The 26,907-nt window shown below is 35.3% G+C and overlaps 2 protein-coding genes across 11 annotated transcripts in view; one reads left to right on the top strand and one right to left on the bottom strand.

Moving 5' to 3' along the window:
• Tomosyn (syntaxin-binding protein tomosyn) overlaps positions 1–15,785 on the bottom strand; it is a 144,334-nt gene extending 128,549 nt beyond the window's left edge. For 3 of the 10 annotated variants that reach the window (XM_076810345.1, XM_076810340.1, XM_076810344.1), the window contains exon 1: positions 15,159–15,781. In XM_076810345.1, coding sequence (XP_076666460.1) covers positions 15,159–15,278 — 120 coding nt within the window. In that variant the 5' untranslated portion in view covers positions 15,279–15,781. Of the gene's footprint in view, positions 1–15,158 lie in introns of all 10 variants that reach the window. The other 7 variants (XM_076810336.1, XM_076810341.1, XM_076810335.1 and 4 more) reach the window with 6 other exon arrangements.
• Positions 15,786–18,461: 2,676 nt separating this feature from the next.
• Positions 18,462–26,366, top strand: LOC143368042 (uncharacterized). The gene is made up of 4 exons (XM_076810396.1): positions 18,462–18,750; positions 18,996–19,326; positions 22,327–22,878; positions 23,783–26,366. Exons 1-4 carry the CDS (start codon positions 18,610–18,612, stop codon positions 24,484–24,486), a joined length of 1,728 nt encoding a protein of 575 aa, XP_076666511.1. The 5' UTR covers positions 18,462–18,609; the 3' UTR covers positions 24,487–26,366.
• The last annotated feature ends 541 nt before the right edge of the window (positions 26,367–26,907 follow it).

Raw genomic sequence — 26,907 nt, forward strand, 5'->3', positions numbered from 1 at the left:
CCTCGTTATTCTCTAACGCGACTTAATTATTTTCGTGGACTTAACAAATTCCGAAGTATCTTAAAAATACATTAATATTATCACAAATGTAATATTTATATTAAAAATACACGTTAATAAATATGCGCATAAAATCGTAACAAATCTTTTTTTTAAGTTTTCATTTCACTTACCTTCATCGCAATTAGATAAATTTTGTTCATTATCAGGTATATATTCGGATCCACTATCAGAAAAGGAGTGACTTTCTCATAACAAAGAACGCGTTTTTCATTTCTTTCACTCATGGTGTAAGTAAGAGGGCGTACAATTATTTATTAAATAACAAACAACAAACCATAAACTTGACGCTACTTTAAAGTGACTTACACTGATTGCCCTCTGAATAATTTCGCCTAGTAAATTCCGTGGTCAATATAAGTACCGTCATCTGTTGCTTATGTATGAAAGTAGTGACTTAAGGTGTCATGCTCAGTCAGGAGGCCGAAAAAAGGGTGGTCTTTGGAAATTTTTTACTCAAAAGCTACAACACATTTCTCAAAAAATCTTTTTTCCTTTTAAGGGTTGCATCAAGTACCATGCATCGTATTTTTTTTATTTAAAAATATTTATCAATAACTAAGTTATTGTCCATCACTCAAAGGTTCTCTAAAAAAGGTTTTCTGCGGTGACCATCTAAAATAAGCCTTCGAGTAATGGATAATAACTTAGTTATTGCTAAATATTTTTAAATAAAAAAATTACGATGCACGGTACTAGATACAATCCTTCAAATGAAAAAAGATTTTTTGAGAAATGTGTTATAGTTTTTGAGTAAAAAATTTCCAAAGACCACCCTTTTTTTCGACCTCCTGACTGAGCATGACCCCTTAATTGATTTATCAACTGAAAGTTTTAACAATAAAGAGGTTTCCCAACTACGTAACTTATTTTCTGGAAAAGCTAGGTTACACTGATTGACTTCTGAACCCTCCATATAGATATTGCTAGCAAATTAGATTTTTGGTGAATTTTTAGCATGTGTTGCGCTTCGATATCTGCTTTTGGTAAAAAGTTATAAACGGCGATGTGTTTCATGAAATTCGCAGTTCGACCCCCTCTCCCTCCTGCAGCCCTGCAGCAAACTAGCACCTGGAATCGGTGTCTCACTTATATGCCTATTAATTTGCAAAATTGAAAACAAAATCCATCTCGGGTAATTTCGGTCAATTTTAAATAGGGTCCTTTCGCCGAATAGAGGGTAGCGATACTACAGTAAAACGTTTCAGAAGAATTTGATTACCGTACTCGAGTGAGCGACCAACATATTGATAAATACTATGCAGTACTGAAGAGTTTGAAAATGATATTGCACCAAAGCTATATAGGTACCTTTAATGGACAATTAGTATCACAAACTTTATCTCATTAGTCTGGCTTTTCCGTCAATAACTGAAGGATGTCAAACAGACCGTAGAGCTTTGTGTTGGAGATGAAAGGAAAATTGCTATTGATAAAATTATAACTGCACAGTTTGTATAGCTTATTTATTCGTGTCCGTAAAGCCAGTCGTAATTCAGCATAAAGATATTCATTTTACAAGCTTTTATTTAACTCCACTTGTGAGTTCGTTAATTTGTAAGTGTGAAATCTTGTATGCTAATTTTTACAATATATTTCACTAAAATGCATAAAATAATTTAGAATATTTTTTTTAGAAACTAGCTATTATTAAAATTTACTAAAAAGGAAAAAAATAATTTTGATACATAAATGACTGCCTGGAAAGAATTCCCTCATATGACTAAAAATAAAAGCGTGGGGCGTAAATATTGAATATTAAAAGTTACACAAAAAGTAATTACTGAAAGGCATGATTTTGTCTTGGCCTTTAATCTGGTTAGATCTCAGGACAGACTTTGAATTGAGGAATTAAGCTCTAGCGGAATGCGAAAACTAATGTATCACAATACGTAGAGCATTATAAATATTTATATAAAAAGGATATTTCAATATTTACGCCCCACGCTTTTATTTTTAGTCATACGAGAGAATTCTTCTAAAACAGTCATTTAGGCCAATTTCAAAATTATTATTTTCCTTTTTAGGACATTTAAAAAAAAATGTTTGTACTATAAATTATTTGTTATAAAATAATTATTTAAATAAGCACGAATATTAGCGTAATAACTGTCTGCCTCGTAGCTGAGATCGATGGGGGTGAAAACTGTTGCTCGAAACGTGCAGCCAATTAAATGATTGTATTCTCCGAACTGATTTTGATATCCGCAATTCACCGGACATTGCATACATATGTATGCACTAGATACGAGAGAGTGACGTGTATTTAAGTTGGACACAATTCGCATTTCTACAAAGCTTGATTAACATTTATATATAATTAGCTTTGCTACTCTCGGCCTCGCCCGAAATTTAGATTCTAATTTTATAAAAAAAAAAATTTATTTATTTATTTTTTTGTGAAAATAGTCATATTCATTTGGATTAGCTAGGCATAATGAGCTGAGGCACATTTCGTGATCCCAGAGTTTATCGTTCGAAACTGTTTAGGCGACAGACAAACACACACAAACATATAGAAGCATTCTGCTTTAAGGTAAATGACCCAATACCTGGACACGTCCCAGTACCTGGACACTAGTGTAAATAATACTGATTATTACATTTAATATTCGCTTTATCCATAAAAGAACTATTTTATTCAATTATTCAAATATTTAATAAAATATATTCATGTACATATTTTTTTTAATAAACCTGTAACACTCGTAGTATAAATAAATTTTCTTGACCTCTCCAGTTTACACCATTTTAGTATTGCTCTTATCTGATTTGCTAGACAGTCTCTACTTTTTCTTAAGCGAATATTATTAATAATGTTTAGTATATTGGTACAACTAATACATTTTTGAAAAATGGTACCTTGTGGTATTATTTACTGATTGGAAGATTAAAATTAAAGTTCTCATTAGTGTTTTATTCGCGTGACTGTCTACTGGTACAGTGAAATCCCAGAAGGGCCCTACCTGACCATGTGTGCAAATTGTGAAATAAGTACGAGTTATTGTTGACACAATATTAAAATCATTATTTAACAACTTAGCAATTATTACTTTGTATTCTTGTTATCTTGTTTTAATGATAATATTCAATTCAGTATTCATGCATAAAATTCGGGTGTCACACACGAACACAGATAACCTTAAAATTAGTCGTTCAATAATAAATTGTTTCTACTCAAGTTTGTTTACTGATTTGAATAAATTACTTATACAGAAAAAATATGCCAATAGGAAAAACTATTGTGTTGTTTTTTTTTATTTAATTTTCCTAGAAAACATCCAAATTGCTGATGTTTCATCATGTGTCCAGGTAATGGGACAGTAAAATCGGGACACCGGGACCAGTTAAGCTATCCAGGTATTGGGCCATTGTAAGGACTATGAATTTTCAATATTTTACAAATTTATTGAACCCAATAACATGTTGTTGATTTTTTAATGATAAAGTACACGCAGTGCCCCGTGTAATTGCAACATTGTTTTTATATAAATCGAATTGTAAAACTGCAAAATTCTCAATCGCGTTTCCGCCGTACCTTAAATGTCCAGATATTGGGCCACGAAATATTAGCGCGACTGATTCATAATCTGTAATCTGTAAACTCGAGAGCCATCAGCCACTTATTCCCGCCGCGGTGCTATTTCGCAAGCGAGAAGCGCTCGCCCGGTCGCCGCCTAGCGGTGGCGTCCCGAACTACTATTATTTAAAAATCAGTATTTTAAAAAAATAAAAACATCAGAACCTTCCTCTCGCCAAGACGAACAAAGTGATGTAACACACTTGTGGGTACAGTTCATATTTACTGAGAAACCGCATTTCAAAGTATGCAACTTCAATTTTACATAATAGTATAGATTAAGATTTAATTCAGACGTTTAAGATACATATAAATTCAACATAAAAATTCAATATTTAAGACACAATTGACTGTTTGGTTAAAAGTAAAATTGCAACTATTTCGCTTAGTGTATATAATACATAGTCTCTGTTTAATTGTATTACAGAAAATGGGGGATAAGTTTGGTCCAAGTGTAAATGCAAATTGATTGCAAGATATTTGGCGATTGTGACGCTACGAGAAGGTTTACGTATGTAGATTATTTGTCCTGCAAATATTTTCAGCTTGGACGGGGCGACGATTACTCTATTTGATTGGCTGAGATAAGTATCTCCGTTTCGTTAAAATAAGTGACCGCTCCCTGCCTAATGAGTCACTCTCGAGTATACATAGAAGCAATCCTTTGGGTGACGGGTACAAACATTCCGCATGCTTTTTTACAAACAATCCCACAACTTGCACACTGATCAACCACATGAATCTGAAAAACTTACAGGTAAAGTAAGAAAATAATCATTCGAAAAATCAGTTAATAAACAGGAACTTGTTACAAACGTTCCTATAGCCCAGTGGTTCCCAACCTGTAGGTCGCGACCCCCAAGCGGGTCACGAAGTGTTTTCTGGGGCATCGCCATGGTTCTTTGGATTTTTTTTTTATATTATTATTTATTTTTTAATATTACCGTAAACTATGGTGACAATGCCCACTTTACGGAAAAACTTCATTTTATTTTATTGTGAAGTAATTAGAACATATGGTGTTCTGTAATCGATAGCAATAATTTCTCCAAGGTCAAACGGAAAAAACAACAGCGAATTCAACCCTATGGTAATTTTTCAGTCAGAGTAAAAAATTGCACAAACAAATTTTTTTTTTAAGTGAATTTTGTGATCTCCGAACTTTGTGCTGTTGAGAGAAAATAAACCTTAAAATTTAGTACAGAATTGTTACACAATGCTGGGACAGGGCAGGGAAAAATATTGTTAAATTCGATAACAATACACCCCGCCAGGACTGGTACATGGGCTTCATGCGAAGACACAAAACGGAACTGACCGACAGATGTCAAAAAGGGGGTTGTGAAATATTTTGACCACTTAGAGAAAACGTTGGAAGGCGTCCCGAAAGCGAACATACTTAATTACGACGAGACGAATCTTAGCGATGATCCGGGAACGAGAAAAGTGTGTTTTCGGCGTGGGGTGAAATACCCAGAGCTCATTTTAAGGCTTTTTTAAATAATTTTTTTTTAAAACATATGTTTTGATAATACTAGTCTTATGTGTCTATTAGAATAAGAACGATTGCACAATCATAACTCAATAATGAGTTTCAGGCATGTTTTTATTGAAAAATTTGACGTGGGCAAAGACACCCTAACTGACAAGGGAACATCCCGAACCCGGAAATACAAAAAAATTCTGAACCTTTGTGAATATGTTGGGAATTTCCTCCTGATTACGACGCAATTTTTGTTTGCTGCCCAAATTCACTCTAATGGGGTGTAATTGCCCCCTGAAAATTCGGTTATTTTTCAATTTTGTGTGATAACTCGTGAACTGTAATATATTTTTTTACCAAATGCTAGATCTAATTAAAAGAAGTAACTTTTGTCTTGAAACTTGTTTCCTATCTCTTACATTTCGCGAGTTATACCACAAAATCGGAAAATAGCCGAATTTTCGGGGGTCAATTTCACCCCCTTCGAGTGAATTTGGGCAGCAAACAAAAATTGCGTTGTAATCAGGAGGAAAACCCCTACATATTCACAATGTTACAGAATTTTTTGAATTTTCGGCTTCGGGGTCTACCCTTGTGATATATATAAATATATATATATGTGTGTGTGTACTATTTATAACTCGAAATGCAATAGAAATTCACTCGAAGGGGGTGAAATGAACCCCCGAAAATTCGGCTATTTTCCAATTTTGTGTTATAACTCGCCAAATGTAAGAGATAGAAAAAAAGTTCAAGACAAAAATTACTTCTTTTAATTAGATCTATCATTTGGTAAAAAAATTATTTTACAGTTCATGAGTTATAACAAAAAATCGGAAAATAACCGGATTTTCAGGGGTTAATTTCACCCCCATCGAGTGAATTCGGGCAGCAAACAAAAATTGCGTTGTAATCAGAAGGAAAACCCCTACATATTCACAATGTTTCAGAATTTTTTGAATATCCGGGTTCGGGATGTTCCCTTGTGAGCGGGTAACTTTGCCCACTTTGTATAATAGTATTTTTCAAAAAGAAAATTTATTTAGTTATTTGAAGTTCAAAAGTGGGCAAAGTCATCCCAGTTTACGGTATTACCTTATATGGGTGGGTTGCGGGTTATTTGAATATTATAAAGGAGGATCGCGACTCAAAAAAGCTTGGAAGACACTGCTACAACCAATGTGGCTGTGTTTCATTCTAAATCCTCTGTCTTGCGTGATATTCTCTACAATATGGTGTGGTCAAAAAGGTCGTGGAAGGTGTTTGTTCCTCTCCTATTGATAACAACGCCAAGAAGTCTGCAAGGACACCGCAAAGCACCATAGTTGTCATTCCCTTACCCCAAATGGCGAAGTTCTATTGCTTATCGCAGATTTATTTTCTTCTAGCACTGACAGAACAGAGAATCAGTATAAAGGCCCCTATTAAACTTGCTAAGAAAGGCCGAAGGTTTGTAAATGCTGCGTTCATATGATGCATGTACCATCAAATATGCAGCAGTATACAAGTGGACAAAAACATTCCCTAGTGGGAGGAGGAAACGTGAATGACGAAGCAGGCGAAGGCCGTCCATCCAACTGAATTTTTCCTCACGAATTTCTTCCTCAAGGTCGAACACTTAGTTCTGCACTTTACACGAATATCCTGAAGAGACTGAGGAGGAAAGTGCGACGCGGCTGATGCCAGATTCGTGGAGGGGAAAATAGTGGATGTTACTTCACAGCACAACAATGCCTACACGCGTCGGTCCCTCTAAAGGAGCATCGATTAGAACGTTTTACAGAATCGCTCTATCATCTTCCTTATTTCTCGAAATTCACCCAGTCAAACTTCTTCTTCTTTCAAAGTCGTGGGAGCCATATGGACCCGCGATAATGACGTGCAAGTGATTAAAACAGAATTGACTCGAGTACTGAAAAGCGTAACCACCGGTGCAGGCTAATTGTAAGTGCATAAGTAGCAAAGTGGCTTATCGTAATTATCAGCAGGGGTAAACAATGCTCGAGCAACATACATCCTACAATTAATCCTTTCGACGTAAATCTACTTTTGTGTCGACCAGCATTTGGTAATGTAAGCGAGAGTGTTAACAGAAGAATTAGTTTGAAAGCACATTAGCTCAAGATGCTATGACAATAGAAGACTATTTATAACATTAACAATGAATACTTGATAGAGGCAAACCTTACACAAGTCTTTACTACTTGTGTTTAAGCGTAGCACGGTGAGTATTATCACTTCGTTATCAATGTCGACCTATTATTCTAATGTAGGAATGGCGGGCGTGCATTCTACGCATGATCTGGCCAGTGAGAATATTTCTGCAGTCCATTATCTTTACGTTAATATCCCAAGTTCACTATTTCGTCTCCTCTTCTCCCTTGCCCATGTGAAAACAAACTCCTTGTGTTTTACAGTGAAAGGATTGATTTTAGAACATATGTTGATCAAGCATTTTTTACTCCCCTCAGCGACTATAATAAGTACCTAAAGTCTTAGAGCCAATGTTTATCACCCGGCTTCTATTTGTTTAATATAGTACTGTATGATCTGATTATATAATCTTAGTTTGGAAACAAGCTACTTATTCGGGCGATATAGATACACGAGGTAATTTATTTTCAGACGTAAATTAATCAGACGATTAATGCGCGATACGCACTACTTAAATCCTTCAGTTCACTGTGGCGGTTTGAGAAGTTAAGCTATTTTTAAAGATTTTTTTTCTCCGTAGATACAACGTGTAATGCAATAAATCTTTTTGGTATTTATTAAGCTACTCTTATATTGTACGAAAAAAAATTAAAAGAATTTTTTTAATTTGTTTTAATACTTAAAACGCAATTATCTCAAAACAACATTTTTTTAACTGGTGCAGGTGATTGCAAAAGGACTGTTTGACTAATCAGTCTGTAATTTTTACACGTTATTCAGCAGATCAGTGGTTACGGCCGGGACCACGGAAATCTTTTTTGATTAACCATTTCATACTTTTTACAAGGCGAAATGATTGAAAAGTTCACCGTATTTCGACAGTTAAACTTCAAACCTCCGCCATTTTGTTAATTTTTTATCAGTAAAAATAATCCTAGTTCCGGCGATAACCACACTCATAATGATTACAACACACTTTGGATTGTTTGTTTCAAATGCGTCGTTCTCCCGGAATCACCTGCAACAGCACTGCATCGCTTTGTCAAGGCGCTCACATCAGTGCGATATATATTTAAAAAAAAAAACTATTAAAAATTTAAAATAATTTTTTTTATACTGTCAATAAGTGTATTAATAAGTAGACAAAATATTATTTACGTTGGACAATCCGTTTACTAAAAAATAAATCTTAAAAAATGACAATTTTTCACCACTTCACAGTGGACTGACTCATTAATAAAAACAACTTTATGTTAGACTACCCCGTAGTGTTCATTACACCCGCTTGATCACCGCCTAGCTTTTCAAATATAAAACAGGAAAAACTGTATCCATCGTGAATTTTTATAAATATTGGTAAAATGCTGAAAATCACAAACACTGGAATGGTATTTTGTGAAACGATATAACCAGATTAAATCTATTGAGCTGCAAAACATTCATAATTTACATTCATTTTTCCTCGGTTAGGCTGTTAAAACATCACCCCCCACCAGAGTTGGGCAAAATGTAATCTAATTACAAATTACAAAGTACGATTAAACTGTAATTGTGTAATTGATTAGACATTATTTTCAGTAATCGTTGATTTAGATAGTTGGTAAAAACAAATGGTCAACTACCTAAATTAAGAATTACAGAAAATAATGTGTAATTAAAATGCAATCTATTTAAAAATTACAAATTACGATTAAACTGTAATTGTGTAATTGATTACACATTATTTTCAGTAATCGTTGATTTAGATAGTTGGCAAAAACAAATGGTCAACTACCTAAATTAACAATTACAGAAAATAATGTGTAATTAAAATGCAATCTATTTACAAATTACAAATTACGATTAAACTGTAATTGTGTAAATTACAGTTTAATCGTAATTTGTAATTTGTAAATAGATTGCATTTTGCCCAACTCTGCCCCCCACTACCATTTCTTATTTACTCAACCCGGCGGGAATCGCACCCCATGCTGTAACACAGGTTGTCGCTACCGAGTCAAAAATACCCAAAATTGAAACGTAAAAAACCACGGTTTCAGAATATTTTTTTTTAACTTTGTAATTTTTCTGTTAAAGTACAGTGTTTTAAGAATCAAAGAAAAATTATGAAATATCTTAAAATCTTTATTAAAGTTCTTTAAAAAATTGTAACAAAAACTCAATCTTCATATTTTCGCAACTAGGTAGCGCCTCTGTGGTAAATTTTACCCAGTAGCGCCTCCTGCCGAGTTAGTTCGTGGGAATCCCGCAACAGAGCGCTCGACGCCTGCGAACAATGGGGCCATAAAAGACAAGGATAGCAATAGCCATTAAAAGAGGAAGAATGTCAAGTTCCGCATTTCACAGAATCTTCACGAAAACGGCACCATTCCATTCCTTGTGTTTTCCCGATTTAAAAAACTCCAAAAAACACGTAAATCGGACTATAAATAACGAAATTATATATATAAAAAGTTAATTTGCAGAATTTAAAGTCAACTACGTTAAAAATCACTTTAACACGTTGAATGCCACGCTAATTTTACACGGATTGCTTGTGGCGCCAACATGAATTTTTTATTGTGTGATAGATACATATTCTGTTGAAATATTATCTACAACAGATTAAGTTGAGGTGTGCAATCATGTTTAATGAATTTATTTTACTGGGGGTCGCCGCACAGTGGTACATAATGACATTTTTTGTAGAAACCACCCTACAGGTCGTAATTTTTCAGAAAACTTGACGATTCTTTTTTTAAATTCTTCGCAATTAAATTCTCTATCGATCTGTCAGGTCGGAATTTTGAATTTCGTTGCTGATTTTTTTATATTTAGCGAATTATACAGCACTTTTCGAAGATCAGAATCTGTGGGCTTTTTTGGTCGACTGTTCCGAATTTAAAGTCAGATTTTCGAAATTGAAGGTGGTGAATCCAACATGTTGAAGCAAAATTTTAGAAAATGGGCTTATTCGGAAGAAACATAGTGCGTCTAGATTTTCGGGGACGCTGATTACGAATACCTATGAGGTAATTATTATAAAGATCAAATTTTTTATTTGTACAACAAATCTAATACTGTAGATCAAATTGTAAAATTTAAAATGGCGGATGGACATTCGTATTTTGACAAATTTTTACGCATCTCATAATGTGTACGTGATTTTGCATATTTAAGCCTATTCGTCTGTGTTCAAACGCGTTCTTATAGTTGACTTTTCGGATTCAATATTGACGAGCAAGATTTTTAATGTTTGATATTTTTAGATGGCCTAATTCACTTAACGTTTCATCCCAGTTGCCTTTAGAAATCCGATTTTATTATGTGCAATCTTATTTGAGGAGCAGGATTTGTGCTTCTGGAATCAAATCTCTGATTTTTTGTTTATGTACGTGTTTAAATATATCAAACATTAAAAATCCTGCTCATCAATATTGAGTGAGAAAAGTCAACTATATTCGGCATATTGGATTCACCACCTTCAATTTCGAAAATCTGACTTTAAATTCGGAACAGTCGGCCAAAAAAGCCCACAGATTCTGATCTTCCAAAAGTGCTGTATAATTCGTTAAATATAAAAAAAAATCAGCAACGAAATTCAAAATTTCGGCCGGACAGATCGATAGAGAATTTAATTGCGAAGAATTTAAAAAAAAATCGTCAAGTTTCCTGAAAAATTACGACTTGTAGGGTGATTTGAACAAAAAATGTCATTATGTACCACTGTGCGCTGGTCACCGGTGGTTTCTTGACATGATCAACAAAAATAAAGAACTTTATTTCTTGATTTAAATGCCCGAGCGATCCTAGGCACACGTGCGACTACTCGACGTCACATCAGCGCTCGGCAAAGGCCAAAAAACGCCGCGTCGCGCCTAGGGTCGGGCATTGAAATAAAAAAATGAAATACTTTATTTTTCTTCACCGTATCGATACAAAAGTGGCAGTATTGGATTCTTGGCATTGCCCCGATTAAAACGCACCATATTCCATGTAAATCGGACTATTTTTAACGAAGTTGACTATAAATTCCGCAAATTAACTTTTTATATAATTACGTTAATTATAGTCCGATTTGCATGGTTCTTCGGTGCCATTTAATCGGGAAAACACGAGGAATCGGTTGGTGTCATTCTCACGAAGATCCGATAAAAAATGCGAAAATTGACATTCATCCCTTCTGGCTAGTGCTATCCCTTGCCTTCCCGGTTTCCCATACTCGAGCGCCGGAAGCAGTAAAACTCAGTCAAGCCTGAAATCGGGGATGTAAAATTCGCCTACCACCCCGAATACGAGATACTATCCTGAACCTGAAATTATCAGCTTCACCAAGATCAGCTGTACAAGTTACGAGGAATTTACTATTTAGATAAAAAGACAATAACGAGATATATTAACATTTCGATAAATATGACGCTTCCCTATAGCTAAGGAAGCGTATGACTGATATGAATAGAACAGTTTTTGCAATGATTATTTGTATGTTTACATATTTTACTCGACTTACATTTTTTGTTTTATCATTACAAGCGGATTAAATTGTCATGAATTGAAGTATCAGTAAAAACGAAATGCGGCTGCACTTCCGAAAGGCCCCAGTAGCCGATCGACACGAGTTTCGAGGGGAGGGGTGAGGAGGGTGTGTGGACTCTAAATCTAAAATTGTTGCTTCGGGAATTTATTAGTTTCCGAGATATTAATAAAAAACTTTTAGTATTTTTGTTGACTTATTCTGACGTAACGCATGCGACTTTCCAATTTGTTCTGGATATTAGTATTGGTTGGGGCTAGATTAGTGCGGGGGGCGCGAAAAGCATGGTAGCGAGAACTGATGTAAGTTTGGAAATTTGAACCAGAAACTTGGAGATGCGATCCATCTTATTATGCAGGGTGGACACCTATTACACTATTGATAGTGAATACTTTTTTTTTGGGGGGGGGGGGGATTCTACAGGCCAAAATATGGCGAAAATATAGAATACAATTTTTTAATTTCGCGTTTCGTTTTCGAGAAAATTGGCTTTGAATTTCAGCTAAATGCCTTTTAGGCGCCTGAGGAGCACGCGGAGGTAAGGGGAAGGCGTCCAGCTGTCCGTAGAACAAATTTGAGGGGGGGCAGGATGAACCCCCGTTAGTGTATGCAGTTAAAAAAAATAATTTGTAAAAAAAATTTAAAATATTTTTTTATTAATATTTCGGAAACTAATAAATACCCGAAGCTACAATTTTAGATTTAAGGTCCACACCCCCTCCCCACCCGGCCCCTCAAACCTCGTGTCAATCAGCCACTGGGGCCATTCAGAAGTATATCCCGAAATGATATACTATTGTTCTACGCGTATGCATGAGTACAATATTTTGCGGTAAAATAAGTCATCCACTCCAATGAATAAATTCTTTTTTAAACACCGACAATTTTCTTAGAAGTTTCATCACTGAGAAAAGGGTAATATAAGTCATTAAACGCAACTTATTTTGTCACTTCCGATTGTCAACCGACTATTTCGATTACCTTGCGTAAACAAACTTGTCAATGCAATGTATCATAACACTCCACCTGTTGTCTATGGAGGAATTTATTCTGTTCGACATACAATCGATACCGCGAACTTGACGCTATCAATCTGTCAATTTTCTGTGAATTTCAAAAAAATCCCCCAACATACAAATTTTTCTAATATTTATATAAACTCATTTAATTATCGTTCCAATTAACTCTTTTTTTATATCAGGGTGTATTTAGCAATTTCTTTTTAATATAGTTGCCTACTAAACATATATATAGATACAAATTATGTACAAAATTTTAATGCACCTAAAGTGCAAAATTATTTTATAATAATTTACTAGAGTAAATATTTGGAACAAATTTAACACATTTATGACTTAAATTTATTTCTGCACACATTTGAAATTCTGTGAAATATCAGGTAAAATCGTGATTAAATTAAATTACACTGAATAAAAGGGATATACTTCCGAATGGCCCCAGTGGCCGATCGACACGAGGCTTGAGGGGATGGAGGGGGTGCGGACCCTAAATCTAAAATTGTAGCTTCGGGAATTTATTAGTTTCCGAAATATTAATAAAAAATTACTGTTAATTTTTTTTACAAATTATTTTTTTGAACTGCATACACGTAGCCCTAACGGGGGTTCATCCTGCCCCCCCCCCCAATTTGTTCTACAGAAAGCTGGACGCGTTCCCCTTACCTCGGCGTGCCCCTCAAGCGCCTAAATGGCAAGTATATTTAGCTGAAATTCAAAGCCAATTTTCACAAAAACGATGCGCGATATTAAAAAATTGCATTCTATATTTTCGTCTTATTTTGACCTGTAGAATCACCCCCCTAGAGTATTGCCTATCAATAAAGTAATAGGTATCCACCCTGTATAATAAGATGGATCGCATCCGCAAATTTCTGGTTCAAATCTCCAAACTTACATCGCTTTGCGCTCCCCCCCCCCCCCCGCACTAATCTAGCCTCAACCAATACTAATATCCAAAACAAGTTGGAAAGTGGAATGCATAATGTCGAAATAAGTCAACAGAAATACTAAAAGTTTTTTATTAATATCTCGTAAACTAATAAATTCCCGAAGCAACAATTTTAGATTTAGAGTCCAAACACCCCCCCCCCCCCCACAAATCTCGCGTCGATCGGCCACTGGGGCCATTCGGAAGTATAGCCAATAAAAGTATCTTTTAAATTTGTAAGTTGTATACTTTAATTATCCTCAGGTCAGTATAAAACTAGTTTTATTAATTTGGTAAGATTTCCTTTCACATACAAGTTTGTTTTTCCCCAATTTAATTGTAGCAAGTAAAATATATTTAATATAAAAGAATACGCTGCTTACTGAAAATTCCTAACGTCTAAAAATGCCAATGCTATTTTTCTGAACATTAAGGGCAAGTAAAAAGCAGTGTGCAGCACCTTCTTACAGAACTGTAATAACATTCATAGATAAATGAACTTCTTTATACATTTAATAAGTTGGAGTAGTTAGATAGTTTGTTGCAGTCAAGTAGTTTCTACTTCTGCACATATCTTGCACCAAAAACTATGTAACAATGCATATCCTATTGGCCCTCAAATCAATATTCCAACGTGACATTGGTATCGTATTCAAAAAATAATGTTGGTACAGGACTCGCAAATATTACTTGGATAACATATTACATTTATTTGTATTTTCATAATGTTCATAGTGTGCATAATTTTTAGCCAACTTTATAGTCAAGAAAAAAAGGATACTTTTAGAAATTCTGTTTATTAATATTTCACACCTGTTAACCTATATTTTAAAATTTATTTCCATTTGCTATTTTCTAAGCCCAGTGAAGAAAAGCATTTAAGCAAATATTTAAAACCACATGTGGAAATTGCCTCCACTAATGAGATATAATATTTAGTGTTTTTCACTAGTAAATACATTTATGGACAATTCAATTCTTTTGCATAATCAACCATTATTATATGTTCTTTCTATTGCTTCTAACAACATTAGAAAGGGAGAACAATAAGTTTAATCTCATTCTTTTGCGATATGCTGAGTACATATATATATTACTAGAATTAAAATAATGACATCATAATACCACATACTATGACAACATGAGTAAGAACTTTACCAACACACGATCTTCGTATAAACGCGATTGTAAAACTACGAATAAAGCAGACACGTTGTATAACTAATGTACATTAATCTGTCCCACGTAAAAATCGCAAATAAAAACTAATTTTTTTTTTAAAGTTTTTTTTAACTTTTTCTAAATTTCTGCACATCCCGACGAACGTGCTTTGCAGTAAGTACTTACGTATCTTTTTTTCTGTAGCTAAAAATTGGCACACGTAATGTAAAACGAATGGATAGTACATTGTTATCACTGACCTTCTTTACTTGAAAGTGTTCCGGCCGTAAGTTTTCGACGATTTCTTGATCGGGTTTGACGGGTTGGGGTACCGACGATCGGAACCCGTCGAGCACACCTTTAATTGTAAACTTCTTCATTACGGACCGAAGATAACACCTGGAGGATCACATGTGCAGCAGCGACACAATTCAAGTCTTCCTAAAGTCCGGAGTCAATATACGAAGTTTTTAAACGATTCAATCGACAGGATAAACGGAAATTTCGCAATGGCAAGGAGTTATGTTACGTTCTATCTACGTGTTTCTTGTCTCGCGGAAAACTACCGATGACATATTTGCGTATCAATGGCAAATGTCACTCATCGATATTTCAGTCTTACGGGACCTCTTCTACATTTTGACAGAATAATGATGACGTCGAAGAGGCACAGCACATTTCGATTTCGCAGTACTTTGAATAAATAGATTCGCACACGTTACCGTGATCTTTTGTCGGCGCGTTTTTGCAAAAGCTGCGTGACCAGAATTGTTTTCGTAGTTGACAGCAATGCAGTGTTGTTTGACCGTGTTAGGATCAATAACTGGCAACAGGCTCATGTGGACTCTCGCACAACCACAAACGTGGTTTGTGCGCAATCGTGGACAAAACCTTATGGCAAGTTTTTATGCCAGATTCGTATGGCTGGTGGGAGTTAGAGGATTAAAGATAGTCATTCTAGGGACATTTCTTTTTTTGTATTTGAAGCCACAATCTAGGGTAGTGTTGGCTAGAACTATGATTTGTGAATCACGAGTGATCCGATCACGTTCGTTTAGAGCACTAAAGAGGTGAGTATGCGCATCCGCCATATTGGGTCCTCTAGAGAGAGAAGATTATTGAGTACCCGCCTTTTTGAGTATTGTCAGATTCACTTTATGCGTTATTGATATTGATGCATGGTAGTACGACACATTATTAAGGTATTTTATTACATTTTAGTTTATATTTGGTTCATAAAGCGAATTTGACAGCACTGAAAAGGGCGAGTATTCAATAATCTTCTCTCTCCAGAGGATCCAATATGGCGGATGCGCATACTCACCTCTTTAGTGCTCTAGTTCGTTCCCAATCACGGTGATTTTTCACAGTGATCCGTGATTTTCGTGATCGCTTCTGATTGGTGGAAAGCATAACTGCTTTTTGCACGCGCCACATACCTAACCCCTATTTCTACTTTCTCTCGAAACATTTTCAAGTCCTCACTATTCTTATAAAATCTCAGTTGTATACTTAGAACCAATGTAATCGTTCTTGATCTATTTAAATTGACGAATATTTATTCACTTTAGTTAAAAAGTATAATGTATATATGAATACATTACCCAATCAAATCAGTGCGTGCATACATTATATTTAACTTCAATCACGACCGTGATCCATCCCTAGTTCCTGCAGTTCCTGCGCGCCTCATGCACCGCAAGTCCGAGAAATTCTAGGGAATCGTACGATGCCACCAATTTCATGCGCTCAATGCGCGAATCGGAACGCACCCCTAGTGTATTACATTCAGTGCGGTTTAATTTAGAACTATAACCCTTAGAGCATATAAAATTGTTTATATGCTCTAAGCTATAACCAGATTTCTTAACAACAATGACTTGCATACCTTCGTGTATTCCGAAAGTATACATGTATGTATGTCATACACCGCGCGAAGATGAATTTCGATCTGCTCGCACTCACACATAGCGAATTCGGTACCTCGCAGTAACCCTGCACTCGTGCCAGAAAACGACTTAAATTGGTTGTTTCCGATAGAAAGGAAGATAGCTCTATAAGAAACAACCAATCCAAGTCACTTTTTTTCGCTGACAGTGAAAGCGGTACGAAACGCGGCATTCCCATCTATGATATGATATTTTGTGGCGCGGATCACAGCGCCAGGCGCATGTGATGTGACCGTTCGGCTGAATATTTCGTTTGAATTTCTAACTTCTCTTGTAACAAAATTTCTGTGATTTTTACCCTGATAATAATACTAATGCGAAAATTATACTAATGCAAATAAAATATTATGAACTGCTGCGCGATCTCGTGAGGATTTCTAATAAAAGGCCGGTTGTTGGTTCGTGCCCTGAAGCACTCAGTTCACGAGTTTGCGCGGGGATTTTCAAAGGATCTGACAAGACTGACTTTGGATTCGGTGCGTTTATGACAAGACAGTAACTGTCATAGCGAATTCGGCAGACACGCACTGGCACTGTACTAGTGCAGCTCCAGCACCATGCCAGTGCAGCACCAGAACCATGATGTAAGGACATAAGGTGTACCAATACGACATTTGCATTAAAATCTGGTAACGTAACAGTACTGACTGGGTTTTCTTCCTAAAAAAATAAAAATATTTTTGTTTGTTTCATATAGATTTCCGTTGACAACCGATTCCCCGGCGACGCTGGTTGGCTGCGGCCTCACTTGACTTGGCTAGTTGACTTGGCTTGGCGCTGGCGTCGTTTCGTTTCCTATCATTTCCCATCTTGGCGTTGATTGGTTGGACGACACGCGTCATCGCGCGCATACGTTCCGCCTCCCTTCCCGTATTTTCCTCCAACACTGAATGTAATATAAGTAATTAATATAATTACTTAACACTGTAACGCTTGAGCAAACTGTTAAACTGAATATAAGGAACATTTTTCAAAGAAAAATCTGAGCCACTCACTAATCCTTACCTCTACTTGTATTTTTCACAATTAAGTATCTTATACAAAATGTAGGGTAAGAGATACATTTGTTGGCATTATCCAAATTTTCTTAACGTGTCAACAAATGTATTTCTTATTCTACATATTACAGTACGCAGAATCTGAGGGCGGTATTCTCAGTCGCTACTTATTCTTAAGGAAATGCTTAAGCATTCGGAATCCTTTACTAGCTACTAGGTTAGTAGAGGATGCCGCATGCTTAAGCATTTACTTAAGAATAAGTAGCGACTGAGAATACCGCCCTGAGTGTACTTAATGGGGAAGATGCCGCAAAGTGCGGCGCAGAAGGCGCCACTAGCGCATGTACTGCGGTTTTGCATGAGTGCGCATGTATGAATGGTTTGGGCGTGAATTTTTCATTTGTGGATTGTATGAAGTTGGTAGTTCTATATTAATGTTTTATAACACACTAAAAGACAAGTGGCACGTGCGCTGGTGGCGTCACGGGTGGGGAAAAGTTGCAGTCATCTTCCCCATTTTTCCGGCATTAGCCGGCCATATTGAATTTTAGTTCAAACAGAATCTGTCATAGCTTAGAGGGCGCGCAAATACTGATCCAAAAGTTTTCCTGGAGTTTTCATCCCGTTCGCTCACTCTACACTAACACTGTACAGTTGACATAGTTGACAGTGTTGTGATAATGACATAAATAAATATACGTATGTGCGTAAACATTCTGATAGGTTCGTCGAATTCCTGGTGATTTGCACAGATTTCATTTGGCATGTCGATTGATCATCACAGTGGAAAGGGTTACACACCTTTGCCACAGAGCATAAGCAACACCGATACCGAGGATGAAGAGGATTGCTTGGAAACTCAACAAAATGAAGCCCCAAAAAGGCACGCTGAAAATGCACCAGCGGTGAGTTAAAATTCGGAGGAACTCATCCCTTTTCAACACTATGGGATGTGTAATAAAACATAAATGAGGGAAAGAGAATGTTTTTAGTTTCTTTAGTACATATACCTTCTGTTCCTTAGTAGTTATAATCCTATCAGTATTAATGAACAGTGTATGTGTATTAGCTAAAGAAAAGTATTGGATAATAAATTTTGATGAAAATCAATTGGGAAGTAAAAGCTATGTTACAGATATAAATATTACAGGAATTGACTACAATCCATGAAAATGGGATCTATTATCCATTGGACGAAACAAAGAAGTTGGGAAATCGCATGAAAAATGGGCAGAATACGCTTAAATATTATAGAGACGATATACCTATAATGGTGGTTGAAGGAAATGATCAGAATGATTTGTGGAAACGGCGAGATATGTCCCCTCTTCGACGACTGTGTTTGATCGCTTCTATATTGTTATGCATCGTAACAATAGTTGTGTTTCTATATGTTTTACCTTGTGATAATGCAGTGGTTTGTCCCTCGGTTGTTGAACCCCAGTCATCTATATCTTGGGACAAGACATTGCAAAGAGTAGGTAAGTTTGAGAAAATGTGTGAATGTATCAGTTGTGTTTTAGGGACATTCCATGCGAACTTGGACGGATTTCGGGGTAAGTTTTCGTAGATTGTTGAAATTTGAATATGTTGTAGTCTTCAGTGGTATTTAAATGTACCTCAAAGGATTTTTCAAAATTTTGAAAAATGTCGATTTTACAGCTGTTTGAAGTTAAGTGCTAACTTTCATTCAATACATTATAGCTATGGAAGTAGTAAAAGGATGGAAATGAGCTTTACAGTGCTTATAGAAAAGACATTGAAGTTTTAAAAAAAATTATTTCAGTTTAAAAAAAAATTTAACCATTTTTGTGCAATTATTTTAAACAAATGCAGATTTTTAACATCGGGCGCGATTTTAAAAATCTGAAAAAAGGAGAATATTGTTCTATCCTTCCTCTTGATAAACACGTTTTCAAAAATATGGACATTTTAAAATTGGCCCTGTAAAAATTGCCGAAAGTTGACGCTGCGTCGTCCAGCGCCGGCTCGACTAGTCGGTATTCTTATTCAGGATTCTCGAAAATGGTAAGTATTTGAAAAAAACTGAAGGAGGAAAACTCTGGAATGCTATTAGGAACCCAAGAATTTTGATACGCCAACTAGTGACAGAAAATGGAACTACTGAGAGTAGGCCGAAATCCGTTGAAGTCCATACGATTATCGGTGTTTGTATAGACATGTTGTGAAAAACGAGTGCTTTTAAATTTTTTTAAACACTAAATTTTTACTTATTCGATTAATAAATACTTATTCGGAATGTTTGGGGGGATCCGAGCCCACTTTCAATAGTTTGCCAAGTTACCACCACAGCGCTGAAATCTAAGCCACGCCTCCACTTGCTTTCCCAATATATTTGATTACCCAATATGAAAGCAACTGTCAAGACAAATTCAACCATATGGTATACTATGACCTTCAAGGCCACACAAGATCATAGTATACCATATAATTAAATTTGTCTTGACAGTCGCTTTCATATTGGGTAATTAAATATATAGCATTCCATTTAAAATACTAAAAATCACCCTCGTTTCAAGGAAAATATTACGAACACCAAAAATTGAAATACAGTATTATGTTGGATATAAAAAAGAGTAAGAGTTTTCCTCCTTCAGTTTTTATTTAAATACTTACCATTTTCGAGAATCCTGTATAAGAATATCAGGTATAGCCGCTTGGCCGCTGCGAGTACCGCACGGCCCGACCAGTCGAGCCGGCGCTGGGCGACGCAGCGTCAACTTTCGGCAATTTTTACAGGGCCAATTTTAAAATGTCCATATTTTTGAAAATGTGTCCACAAAGGGGAAGGATAGAACTATATTCTCCTTTTTCAGATTTTTAAAATCGCGCCCGATGTTAAAAACCTGCATTTGTTTAAAACAATTGCACAAAAATGGTTAAATTTTTTTTTTAAACTGAAATAATTTTTTCTTAAAACTTCAATGTCTTTTCTATAAGCACTATAAAGCTCATCTCCATCCGTTTACTACTTCCATAGCTATAATGTATTGAATGAAAGTTAGCACTTAACTTCAAACAGCTGTAAAATCGACATTTTTCTAAATTTTGAAAAATCCTTTGAGGTACATTTAAACATCAATAAAGACTACAACATATTCAAATTTCAGCAATCTACGAAAACTTACTCCGAAATCTGTCCGAGTTCGCCTAGAATGACACTTTATTAAGTTACATGTGATATTGAATAACATTATAGATATAGTTCATACTATGCCTCTTTAATCCTTGCAGACTAAAACCGAGTCTTTTCAAACACAACATTATCAAGACTTCTTATATTGTCAGGAAATTTATTATATCTTTCAAATACATATTATGAGATTTCTAATGCCTTTTAATTTCTCACAACATAATTGAATAAAATGTAGTTTTTCATACGAATCACAGACAATCTAGCCCTACTCATCCACAGGACCATTATTCGATGTTTAAGTAGAGATAAAGAAAATTGGTATACAGGCAGATTTAAGGGTCTATTTTTCTTTGGCACTATTTTGTTTTAGAGAGAACTTAAGAAAAAAAGAAAATATTTAGTACAAGTTAAATAACCAATTGATAGTGGCAGAATGTTATCTGTTATACTTTTTACAAGGCAAAATGATTGACAAATTCACCATATTTTTACACTTAAACTTCAAATCTCCGCCATTTCGTTAATTTTTTATCAGTTAAAGTAATTGCACTTTCAATGATAACCACACTCATAATGATTACAATATTACAATACACTATGAATTTTTTTTTAATATGCATCGTTTTCCCAGAGTCACCTGCACCAGCACTACATTGCTTTTTCAAGCCGCTCACGTTCGAGTGATTTATATTTAAAAAAAACTGTTAAAAGTTTAAAACAGATTTTTTTTACACTGTCAATAAGTGTATTAATAAGTAGATAAAACATTATTTACGTTGGACATTCCGTTTACTAAAAAATAAATCCTAAAAAGTGACAATTTTTCACGACCTCACAGTGGAATGACCCCTTAAGGGCTTAGTACCTAGCATATTTGTGATTTTTTTTTGAAGAAGCGGAAGCATATATTTTTACAAAACTTTTTGCGCTTGAAAGAGCAACATTTAAAGAACATTTGGTAATTTTTGCGTAGAAAAATATTTACGAATGGTAGTGCTCACCGCAAAACCAAATTTTTAAGAATGGTTTTTGGATGTCGGTTGTTACTTTATTATAAACGTAAACATTTTTCTACGAAAAAATTACTAAATATTCTTTAAATGTTGCTCTTTTAAGCGCAAAAAGTTTTGTAAAAATATATGCTTCCGTTTCTTAAAAAAAAATTCACAAATATTCGCCTCTTTTCGGCCGCCTGACTAAGTAGGTATAACCTCTTAAATTAGAGGCCCGTAAAGGTATTTCCTTCTGCAGTAGTTATTTTCATAAATATTTATAGTTGGTTCGTATATTTTAAAAATGAATCTATTCTTTTACATGATTTCAGAATTATGCGGTCCTATCTCCATTATACGTGCAAATCCATCGAATCTTGTATTTCTTGTTCGCGGGCAGCGGTACCAAGATAACGATACAAACGGTGGTCAAGGACAAATATCGGCAGATGGCGGAGGAATTATGTCAATGCAAGCAAATAGTGGTTTACCATTATGGCTGGTTTCTTTGAAAAGGCCACCTACTGAAATTGATTGTGTCTCGGTTGACACTGATCGCTCTGGAAAACCAGATTGCATAGTTGCCGGTGATCAAGGCCTCTTGGCTAGTATTGAACCTATTGCCGGCACTATACATTGGAGTTCAAAAATCCATACGTTTGAAAAGCTACCTGTGATTTTACCAGATATTGACTCAGATGGTGTTGATGATCTTTTAAGCATAGAAATAGCAACGAAAAATATGCCTAATCTTGTCATTTTATCTGGAGGAACTGGCCATCTCTTAGGACGATACTCGCCTGGAAATTGTTCGTTGATTGATATATATAATCTTGTTTTTAATGATACTATATCCTACGTCTGCTACGACAATAGTAAAAGAAGTAAGTACCAAATAGGTTTTAATTATAAATTATAAAGTAATTTCTCTTCCACGGCGCGTAGTTCCGCGAGACGGCGAACTACGCGCCGTGGAATTTCACCTTAAGGGGACCTTCCGGTCTAGAGCCCCCAAAAATAGGTGATATTTAGGAATTAATTAAAAGAAAACTACTATATATAACTTAATGGGACTTTTTGCATTGTATTAAGGATGTCTTAAATTATAGAAATATATTCTTTGTTTTATAATTAATCATTGCACACGGCACTGGGGAGTCGTTAAAGTCAAGGCGTCAAAAAATTGATCCAAATCGGTGGGACCTGTATCTCCAAAAGTTATTATTCCATTCGACTGAAACTTTTTTTATTTGGAAGAATATACTTCTGGCTAGGGGGAGGGGGAGGGGGCAGGAAAAAATACAAAAATGACATTTTTCTAGAAAATAACGACACTTGAAATTTGAAATCACTTTTTCCCTATAGTTTACATCCTTTCAGCGCCTTTGAAAATTGTAAATTTTCAATTTTTTGTATTGTTTTCTGGCATCCCCCTAGCCAGAAGTATCGGACCGCCCACCTGGACTTCGCTGGCTTAGGCAAAGAATAGAAACATTCTGTGTTTTGTTCCATTGCAGAGTGGCCATTTCCTGTTTTTAACCAGTATACCGTATCTTTAACGTTATCTCGCGAGGACGTTTGAGCTTTACAACCCTTTGTGATTCGACAGTTCTGTCGTCCCAGTTGCCAAATTAAGAAAAATGGACATTCTGTTTTTACCCCTTAATTACGTTTTACGCGGTAGTCGCCGAAAGAGTTTTAACACGAGCCAGCATACTTTGTAGCGTACTACAAATATATTGACACATAAGACCCGTTTTCATGAAACATCATTTTACTTCCTTACAGGCGTGACTAGGACTATAACTTTCGCAGGATTACTCCATGCTATGAAATTATCAGAAGCAAATAAGCAGTCCGTACCGAAACCGAAGACAGCATTTCGCATGTTTGAAACGTTGAAGCTTGACAATGAAAAATACAATTGGAAGCCTACACCATATCACTATTTATCTATAGAAAACGAAGGATCATGTCCGGGAGAATATTGCAGAGCTAGTGTAAACTTGACGCTGCAAAAGCCTGGCAACCCGCCAGTAACAATTTGGGATCACGTTAGCCCGAATTCATTTGCGTCGAAACCAACTTTCTTAGTCATGTCTGGGAAACCATACACTTCTGGGTTCGCCATTAAATTTTGGCACTGGATTGACTCAGTCTCTGAACATACAAAGAAAGTATCTATTATTACCGAGAGAAGGCTAATAGAAAGAGTACTGATAGTATTTGTGAATTCTACAGATTTACAAGTTATGAACGTAAGTCAAAGTGATATAACCCAATTGTGTCGTGGTGCAGATTGTCAACCAAATTTGAATTCGCGAGCTCGATTTAGTTCGATCAAAATTGACTACATTAGCGAAGACGGATATCCAGAATTAATAACATATTGGTCTTCGTACGATATAGAACCATTAAAGGTACTAACGTCCAAGGTGCAAGTTGTAAAATTAGATTCCATTGTAACTAGTTTGCCACGCATAAATGTTTAATGTTTTATACGTTTAGTTAGCACCTAGGGGTAGAGGAGCCAATTACTGTGGGGTACCAAATTACCGTGCCTCTAGATTATTTTTAAGCATAATTAGCTTTATATTTATCGAATAAGAGGTATTCAATTTTTTTACTGAAATTTAATTAATTATTTATATACAAAAATTATTTCAATTTTTTGATAATGCTTAACAAGCTTAAGAAACAAATTTGGAAGTAGTGTCATTTACTGTGCACAATAACTAGACTGATTTTCGCTCGTTGGGTTAGTTGCTGTGTTGTTTACACTGACGTTTTCCATGTGTTAAACAGAATCTTAAGCACATCTCCGTCATATGTTTAAAGGAAGGAAGTGTAAATATGAAAATGTATTCACATTTATTTCTTTTAATTAAATTATTTTTCATATTATCGCTATTAAAATTTATTAAAGTATGCTCATTATTGAGGCACACTATTCAAGAAAAGAGCACAGTATTCGAGGAGGAAGCATGCAGTAATTGGAACATTAAGGGGACCTTTCGGTCTAAATGTCGACTTTTTTTTTATTTCGTTTTTCGAATGTTCAACCTTTTGGGAATATGCGTTTAAAAGGATTTTTTGAAATTCGTAAAATTCCCGAAGTTATAGGCATCTGAGTAGCGGCAAATGCATGGGTAACACCCGGCCACACACCAGGTGGGACCTGTATTTCCAAAAGTTATTGTCCGATTCGACTGAAACTTTTTTTACTTTGAAGAATATACGTCTGGCTAGGGGGATACCAGAAAAAAACCAGGCTTCCCCCTTAACTGATATTTGGAGATTATAGGTACACAGTAACTGGCTCCAGAACTTTTATTTTATGTTTAAAATAATCAAAGAAGATTTGTTTCATGGGAAAATTTATATCGGTAAAAGAAACTTTGAAATTTATCTTTTAGTTCTTAAGAAAGGTCAACTACATTACTAAAGTTATTTTTACTAGCGAAAACCCCGGAAGTCCCGAAACAGGGCACATTAATTGGCTCCTCTACCCTACATTTGTTTGTAGAGAAGCTGATTGCCCAGTTTCACCACCTAAAATGAAATGAAGAATGATGAGTGTTCTCACAACGAAACGAAACGAGAAAATATGCTCGTTTCGTGAATATATTTCAGTACTATCTATTATTAACGGTGACTGGTCAGAAATCTCTTAGAACTAGTCAGCACGTTAGAAGTAATACAGCAATGATTTTCATAGTTGCCTAATTTATCATAAATTAACTTTTGAAAGATAAGTTTCATACTACGCTGTCATTGTTAATGTCTACATATTTTGAACAAACTCTCAAGGGTGCCTTGCAAAAGCTATATAGAAGAATGTCGAGCAAATGTATAAAATTTAAATTTGCAAAACTACTTGCATGATATTAGAAAGAACATGTTGCAAATTTTACATGTTTAACAAAGTTCCTTTTCTAATATTACTTAATGGTGTGTGGCGGATTTTTTACATAATTCATTCAACATTCTGACTGAATTATTTACCACAAAGTATAGAGCTTATTGCACACGAACGCTAGTGCAATACCATAGAAGTTGAATAGTAAATAAAAATCATACTCTAGTCATATTTGTATTATTGTTCTTTTGTTCAATTGGAAAGTTAAAGTTTATACAATACTATAAATTAACAAATTATTCTTCCAAAATGCAAGTATTATTCTCCTGATTTATTTCTTACATAATGCTTCATTTAAAGAAGAAAAATATACCAATTTTGAAGCGAGGTACTAATCTCAACCGGATACTATTTCAACTTATTTCTATATACTTTCTTAGGATAAGCGAATTTTGCTTACTTTCCCAACATGTATAATTTTTTGTTTCAATAAAACATTTACCACGAAAGTAATCACATAGAATATAATAAAAATGTTACATAGATATACCTATTTGAAAGCGAAATTCTTTTAGTCTAAGATAACAAAATAATCGCTGCTTTTATAAATAATATAAATTTAATTCAAAATGCAGTAAAAGATAAATATTCCATTAGCAACTACTATATATTCGCTAAGAGCGCGGTTAGGCTACACGTTAAGAGCTCTACGCTATGCCCACCACTTCTGGCTCACTCCTGTCCTTGTCCTGCGAAGGCGAGAACGAGATGGAATGAGAGCGAATTAGAGGGATTGAAAACGAGCGAGGAACAGTACGAGGTATGTATGTACGAGCAGACGACGCATTGATTCTTCGTCTCACTCCGTCTTTCGGATGCCTGATACTCCGCCTTCGCTAGTGCTGCAGATTTATCGATAGTCGTAACTATGAAAAAGTATGAGCAACTAGGTACCAACAATTCATACGCATTCGGAGTAATTGGTACGAAGGACGTCGAGTTCGGCTTTCCTTTTTTCCAGAAAATTTCACAGATTACAATGGTACAAATATGT

The sequence above is a fragment of the Andrena cerasifolii genome, chromosome 4 (assembly GCF_050908995.1).
Source record: "Andrena cerasifolii isolate SP2316 chromosome 4, iyAndCera1_principal, whole genome shotgun sequence".
Lineage (NCBI taxonomy): Eukaryota > Metazoa > Arthropoda > Insecta > Hymenoptera > Andrenidae > Andrena > Andrena cerasifolii.